At 50.9% G+C, this 7,923-nt stretch overlaps 2 protein-coding genes across 2 annotated transcripts; both read right to left on the bottom strand.

Moving 5' to 3' along the window:
- Positions 1-507: 507 nt before the first annotated feature.
- PC9H_005814 (uncharacterized protein) lies at positions 508-3,128 on the bottom strand (the record flags this gene model as incomplete). The annotated part of the gene is made up of 3 exons (XM_036775373.1): positions 508-1,032; positions 1,081-1,265; positions 1,319-3,128. The coding sequence occupies 3 exons, from the start codon at positions 3,126-3,128 to the stop codon at positions 508-510; spliced, it is 2,520 nt and encodes an 839-aa protein (XP_036633875.1).
- Positions 3,129-4,838: 1,710 nt separating this feature from the next.
- PC9H_005813 (uncharacterized protein) lies at positions 4,839-6,254 on the bottom strand (the record flags this gene model as incomplete). Its single annotated transcript, XM_036775372.1, has 1 exon — positions 4,839-6,254. The coding sequence occupies one exon, from the start codon at positions 6,252-6,254 to the stop codon at positions 4,839-4,841; it is 1,416 nt and encodes a 471-aa protein (XP_036633874.1).
- Positions 6,255-7,923: the final 1,669 nt, after the last annotated feature.

The following is a 7,923-nucleotide window of genomic DNA, read 5'->3' as shown; positions in this document are numbered from 1 at the left end:
CGCATCCGCGGGTGGGTTGCTGCTGCTGCGCTTTCTGAGCGTGGTGGTTAGCGCGGCGCGTATCGTGGCCAATATCGGCCCTGTGTGCGGGCATGCAGAATCAAGGGGAGTGCGCGATAAGAAAAGCGAGAAGGTAGCCCTCAAAACCTTTGTGGCTGTACCCCCAACCTCCAACCTCGCTTGAGACTGCGCTAGACTAAAAAAGGACACGTCCTCGACCCAGCTTCCAACGCGGCAGGTCGAGACCAGTGACGTCCATATACTCATTATTTCCTTTGTTTAGTAAATGGAAATTAAATCATAATTTATTAGACTAGGAGGTAAATGAGCGGAGGTTCGCAAAATAGCACAAATTATACAGGGAATAGGTACAGAGCGACGTAGAGCCGCATTGAACTCTGAGTGGGGAGTGGGCCTGGCCAGAGAGTATGTACATTATAAGGGGTGTAAACCTATAAGCGCAATTAAAAGAAGGAACAATAAACAAGGCATAAGCCAATAACATCGTTAACGGGAGAGACGGGGTTTCTTTCGTGAGCTGCTCATGCCGCACGAGTTGACCATGACATCTGCGGTCGGCGGGTCTTTGCGCCTGAGACCTGTGATGTTTGGGTCAAAGGGTAGAGCAATAAGGGGTGTGCAAGCGCTAGATATGCGAGGATGCAGGTTTCTGATGGAGTTGATCTCCAAAAGAGTCACCTGAAGATTGTTTAGTAAATCTGGTGGAAGATTGCGTGGCTGATGTGCCTCACTGTCCCAGTAGCGTGAATGTGCTTGTTGGATGTGGAAGAACATCGAGTATTTCCAAAAGACTGGCGGAGGGCAAGAAGGGGAAGCGGGGCAGAATGGACAACCAACGGGGACATTTGTAGATGGGTGTCCTTTTGATGATCTGCTGGCGTGTCCTAGGGAGAACGAGTGCATTCGGGGACATAGTGATGTGACTTCTGTACGTGAATGCGGCTTCATGGATGTCGGTCCACACGTTAGCTTCCCGCAGAACCCGCAGACTTTCACGATCTCGTTGGATATCTGATAGAAGATTAGATTGGTGTTCTTTTGAACCCAATTATTGCTTACCTCTTCGCGGAGACCAAGTTCTTGTAGCCCAAGCATCTTCAAGAGAATATGTTCGCTGACATGCGCCCGTCCATCTGCAAGGTGAATTAAGTTGCCACATTGATGACACTCTACTTTGCCGGAGTCGGTCACAATCTGTTTACTGGTGAGGGCCTGAGTAGCGTCATTGATGATGCATGGAATCCCTGATATTGATCAGAAATCTGGCGTCGGCCATGCAAAGTTGATGACATCTCACCTGATTCATTCCGATAGGGTAGTCCAGGAGTCGTTCCGGCATTCTTCAATTTCTCAAATGCAGAGTCGGGAAGAGTGTTGAACCTCTCAACATGCTCATAAAAGGTGGACATGGGCATGAATGCTGCATTCTTGTGATTAACGGCCTCGAGTAGCTGCTTGGTAATCCCATCTGGTAGGCGGTTGACGGGAATGAGACCTTCATTCAATGGGTAGACGAGGTGGCTGGGGAAAGGCAGAACCTGAGAGTCCTTATACCCATTTCTGGGTCTTGGTGCGGATATTGAAGCTTGTCGAGTCGCTTGAGAGGATCGTGTCGGCGAGGTAAACTGTAAGTATCCGCCATCCCACACGAAGCCAAACATCTTCCCCATCTCAGTGCTGAATTCACAGCACGCTGCAGAAAGCACTTGCCCTGTCACCTGGATATCTGATGCCCTCTCTGATCGCAGTTCGGCAACATCGACACTCAGCATCAACTTCCCAGCCTTTAGGAGTGAAGTGACGGCAAACATAACTGGTACAATTTGCTTCTTTGATGTCTGAATGACGCTGATTGCCATATTCTTGACACGTAGCATCTCTTCTCCCACAGAAATCACTATTTCCTCACGCTTGAAGTCCTTCGTGTACCCTCGGACACGCAACAGCCGGTCGGCTGAAAGCTTGGTGGCCCCCGACTTGAACATACATGCCAAAATTGAGGCTTTGTGGACCAGCTTCATGTCGCCGTTCTTGGTTGGAACTGGAAGCCAGTCAGCGGGTATATCTTCTGAAGTGGAGAAGTCTCCACTCTCGTCTGGTTCGTCTGCCAGGAGATTGTCAAGGTGAATATCTTCATCTGCTAATTCATCTTTCACCAGCTCCGCCTCTGCCCCCAATTCCAAGCCTGGACAATCTTCGGAAGAGTCGTTATCAACAGGCTCGACATCAGCGATAATTGATGTATCCTCCCCTTCCAACTCTGTTATTCCTACAAATTTCCCATTCCCGTGCGATCGTAAGAAATCTACATCATGGGTCCGCAGTACATCGTTGAAACCGAATGGGATATAGCGAGCCTGTAACGCCAACTCAGCCTCGATTTGGCCAGACTTCCACGCACTGTCAAGATCAACATCGTTCACAATGAGATTTCCCGTGAAATACCAAGTGTTGACGTGGTCAACTCCTTCTGTCCCCGTGTAGGACAATCTACGGTGCGCGCCCTTCCAATCGGGGTGCCGAGCAAAAATGTGATTGACGTCGATACAGTCAGAGAGCCGTTCACAAAGCTGTAGAACATCGACGTTTTGGTCATGCGACATTGTTCGAACATCCCCAATCATCTGCTCCAAACGATCGGACCCCTGCTGGTAAAGGTAGAATGGTTTCGAGCTGTCAACCTCCTTCTGTTTGGCCACATTGAAGAAGGCTGTCTTTACAACACCCTGGAGGTCTGCATACAGTTGATTCGTCATGAACCCAGTGCCATGAAGCCGGTGGTGCGCAAAAGCAAGGAACGCAAACTTCGCAAGCGATGCAAGCTGCTCTCCCAGTGACAGTGAAGGTATTACAAATGGCTCGTAGAAGGCTCGAAGGAGGTCGTCAAGCGCTAGAAGGGCGTTGAGAATAGGTTGGTCAATCGGCCGTATACAGGATGTTCCCAGCAACTGAAGTCTGCTGATAGTGACCATCAATTTCATCGCTCGAGGGACGTTTTGGTGATCAGCTGGGTCGATTAGAGCCTGGATACTCTTATCATCCTCGCCGTCAAGCAAGACGAGGAACGAATGTAAGTGGCTTGAATTAATTTGCTGCTTGTTAATCATTATTCCTGTCTTGCTTCGGAGCAGTGTCGCTAAACCTGCATGCTAGGATATCAGTTCTGGCGCAGCAATAGGGCAGCCACGATTGTCTCACTCACGTTTTATGCAGTGCTTTGGGTCCGATGAGTAGGTCAAATTGTCTGACCCGCACGCAAGATTCATCCCCAGAAGGCCACCGAGATGTTTAAAGAGGGGATCATGACTCTTTAGCTCCTCTGCTGTACAAACCTGATGACATCCAAGCCGCATTGTTGCTGCACCATCCGTGGAGATACACCAAATATTGCCGTATTTTGCCCTCGCATGCTGATCCCACCCCCTTCGCAATAGCCTGACCAAATTTGCAAACTCGGCTCCTTTTTCGGCTTTGCAGCTTGCGGAAACGAGCACAGGACGTGGTGCGTAATTGACCTCATCGAAGGCGCCAACAACCACAACTGTTGCCTCACTCCCATAATGACAAGTAGGTTCTTCGCCATGTACCGCTTCCCAGGTTCGCGTTGTTGAATGAAAAGTACGCATAGAGACATTGAGACCATCAACGTGCTCATGGCACAAGCCACCCATCGAGTTGATTCGGTGTATCCAGCGAACAGTTGGGCGGATCGCAATTCCATCTACCTGTAGACAGTATCCGCCATATCTTGCCGGTTGTGAAGCATCAACTGGGAAACTGCCGGAAAGGTTTCGAAGGAGCAAGGGAAGCTGAGGGGTCCCAGGACATGGAAGGAAATTGTAAGGGCAACCTCAAGATGGCCGACAGCGCAGGCCTAGCAGAGGGAGAATCCAAAGAGATGAATAAGACTAACTACAATACATGAGAGAGCTGCTCACCTAGCAGAGGGAGAATCCAAAGAGAACAGGATAAGGATTCTCCATGCTAGGAAGCGAAGTATATACTGTAGTAGCGTGGGAGGAATGAAGGGTAACTGTACAGTACACCAGCCACAGGTACGAACGAATATCACAAGGTACGAGGGGGCATGTGATAATGAAGTGGAAGGGGAATGTACAGGAGTCGTGCCAGCGACCTGGGGAAGTGGGAACAAGGAATAACGAAGTGGGAGAGGAGGATAGAGGTAACCCGGACGAGCCCCGAAGAGTATAGACGAGTCCGAGCGAGTCCGAAGTGTCCGAAACGAGTCCGAGCAAGTCCGAAGTGTCCGAAGTGCGGGAAGACTCCGGAGTCACCGGACGTGGCTCGGATGCGAAAGGAGTGGGCGGAAAGGAAGTGGAAAGGAAAGGGAGCGAAAAGGAATGAAGGGGAACGAAGGGAATGTAGGTAAGAGTCCATGGGATGAAGGAAAGAAGAGAAAATAGGAGTGTCCCCTTACAGAAATTGGAACGGTGCGTGAGTTTATTGAGGCTCCTTATTGTAGGTAACCCAAGGGCTTTCGACAGCGCAAATAGCAGTTTGCGACCTCCAAAGTGGCGAACAAGGAGAGCAATGTCAAGGTCTGTCTGGCCAAATTGTTTTACATGCCGAACATTGGTAATTGTGTTCACAATCTCCGAAATCATTGCCTTCGGACTCATATGATTTCGGATTCCTGATGCTATGAGATGCTGTATACGGTTCACGTTCTCTGTTGCGATGGCAGATAGCAGACGTTGATGATCCGTTATTCGGTTCTGCACGCTATCAATGGTATGCTCCCTTCGACGCAGCTACATTCACCCCTATTGTGAGCCCAATTGCATGTAATGAGGAGACTATGTGCTTACTGTTTGTTTCAGGGCTTCAATCCGATCCTGCTTCTTGAGCAGCTTAGCTGCTGACTGTGCGTGTGTGAGATAGATAGTATTGAGGTGAGTTGTCTCGGAGGTGGATAGTTTAGCTCGCTGCTCAGCACCTTTCAACATCTTTTGGGATCTGATAGTCGAGCAATCCTGGCAAGTGGTACCACCTGTATCGCAGAGTGGGTCACATCGAGAGGAACGTAGCCGAAGAACCCATGTATTGCCGCACCCCGCCGCATGTGAGAGCCGAAACCCCAAATCTTCTCGCTCAAATAACTGCCAGGGAAATGTCGAGAAGATGTTGCCTATGTTCCAATCTATCTGAACGCCAGGACATCCTGTTCCCCACAACCCATCCAAATCAAATTGGACCGCCGGTGCTGGCTCAGCAGGTCGACTGCAACCGGCAGGCTGTCTGTGGGTAGCCATGGACCCCTCGCTAGTTCTTATCATGGATGACGACTTCGACTTCGACTTCGCTTTTTCGTACTGGTAGGTTGGATCCCTGTTTTCTTTGCTCCTTTGCTGACTGAGAGTACGACCTGCAGCACACTTTCCCGATTCTATGTGTTGTTTTAGATGCCAAGCTTGCCCTCCCACCTGTCGGCCACACCCATTTGGACATGGGATCTTCTCGAATGACCTTTGGCGCCGTGTGTTACTGCATATATCGGCACCGGAAAGTGATGTGGTGTCCTCCCCTGAAGGCAGCGAAGAGGTTGGTGTGGATGGCAAGGTTGGAGTGTTGAAGCGCTCCATGTCAAGCCATTCCGATACCTGGCTACTCTCCCCATCGACACCGTCGAGCCATCCAAAAGTTGCACCGTCACCGGCCCCATCTAGCAACGGTTCATGTGCTTGATATACAATATCATTGCTCCCCGAAGCCGTGAAATCCAACATCGTTGGCTCAGGAGCCAGCTCTGATGAGTAATCGGCAAATATACCGGTGTCGTCCATACTGTTGGCAAGGAAAACCGGTGCTGTGTCATCGTGCAAGACTTCCGCTGCCTCGAAAATGGTGCACATATCTGATTCAAGTCCCATCGAAATATCTCCTGATGAAGGGGGAACTGTAGGATGGGCAAATGGTGTTGGTTCGCTGCTGTTTGTCTTCTGCATGACTGGATCCCCGGAATCCTCAGGTGCGCTAAAATACACCAGTGGAGGAGCCTGCGTCTCTTCTGCTTCCGGTGTGCCCCACATCATGCTGTCAACTTCTTCAACATCCGGACCAAGTATGCTTGCCAGTGCCAATTCATATTCAAAGCCTGTCGCGTCTGAGTAGGCTGCATGACGTTGGGAATTAATTATGGTATTGGGAGTGACTATTGTGCCATGACATGGATGGCGAGGTTGAGTAAAGAGGTGGTCATCCATAGATGACATAGTATTGAATCCTCAATAGCGTGTTTCGTTCGCGTCTCACCAGCTCCGAGTCGCGTTCGTGAATTATGAGTTTGTACGTGTGTACGCGTAGCATCACTTAGCTATAACCTAGCAATTGTGATTACCCAATGAGTCCAAATTCGGCCTTGCTACCATTTCATCGTGGTTTCGACACTGCTGCATGATGGTTTTGGTTCATTCAAGTGGGTATCTAAGTAAACTAGTAGCACAGAATATATGTATGAACCTCCCAAAACCCAGTGTTGGGTGCAATACTATGATCTCGCAAAACCGTTGCACAAAACCGTTGTGGCAGTGTTTCAGGGTTAAGCGAGGTTCAACCTGGGGGGGTATTGTAGTAGTGAATGTACGCGTAGACTAGTAGTGTAGTCTAGTAGAATGCGAGGGTCCGCCTCCGGCAGGACAAGTCCGTGCGACACCCGCGTGAGTAAAGTGTGCTAAGGATGAGTCCGAGAGTGAAAACGAACAACTGAGAAACTTCGGACGCTTCGGACGGCTTCGGATGCCTTCGGACGCGCTCGGACGCAAACAGATAACTTGGCTTCGGATAGTACGACGAGGACGGCAGGAGAATGACAAGGAAGGCAGGAGAAAGCAACTTCGGATCGGACTCGGGCTCGGACTCGGACAGCGGCAGACTCTGACAACGGATGAGAAGAAAGGTTCGGACGGCTTAGAATCTGACTCGATGTGGGGGGGAAACAATTCTGATTCTTCTAACTACGAGTACAGGAGGCTTTTGTAGCTAAGAAAATGTCAGATGAAGGAAAAGTCCGAGACGAAAAGGCACCAGGAACGAATAATGGTGCTAGTGTAGTCCAAGTATTAGAGTCCGAGAACAAAAGATATACGAAAGATTGATCCGCGCTGTCTGATCCGATATCACGTGTGTCCGGTACGGGTTCGTGACGTCCGAGTCATGTGCGAGTGCGTCCGAGGAGTCGGAGAGGGGTCGCCAGGGGATAGGGGGAGTCGGAGTGCACGGAACGGAAGGGTACAAGCCTTACATCCCCCGGGGACTTTATGTGTTGACCCCCCGGGGCAACGTACACGGCGAGCAAGAATTGCGAAGTGGGAAGGTGGGAGGGTGAACCAAAACAGCGGTGTGGGACAAAAGGAAGCGCGGTCACCTGACGGTTTGTTGATAATTCGACGAAGTCCAACACTCGCTCTTGCTCTTCTTTCTTCATCACCTCCAACATCATCCATCCATGTCGCACAGCACCCAGCACGTCCCCGCCTACACGACCGAAGACCTCCGGACGATGAAGAAGAAGGAGGCGGTTATTGCGTACGAAACGGAAGTTCAGTATTTCGCCGGGATGGGGGACGCGATGCCGGAGTTGGATGACGAGCATCGCGCCGACGTAGAGTTAGCTGTCGCGGAAATGGAGCAGCAACAGGTGAGTGGTGCTAGCAGCGCCCTCGTTCGTCACTGACGGACTCTAGGACTGGTTGGCGGCCGCTGAGGAGATTTTGGTAACGCGGAGGCTGGAGGGCAGCGTGGAGGACGAGGTCCGGACGAAGATGGCGACCGCGACTGGGCAGCTGCTGGAGGCGCAGGGTCAGGTTGCGGAATGGGCAGCAGAGGACGAACGGGAAGCACGGGAGGCGCGGGACGCCGCGGAGGCACAGCGACGGGACGAAG

The sequence above is a fragment of the Pleurotus ostreatus genome (genome assembly GCF_014466165.1).
Source record: "Pleurotus ostreatus strain PC9 chromosome Unknown scaffold_3, whole genome shotgun sequence".
Taxonomy (NCBI): domain Eukaryota; kingdom Fungi; phylum Basidiomycota; class Agaricomycetes; order Agaricales; family Pleurotaceae; genus Pleurotus; species Pleurotus ostreatus.
This window is presented reverse-complemented; position numbering and strand designations above follow the sequence as displayed.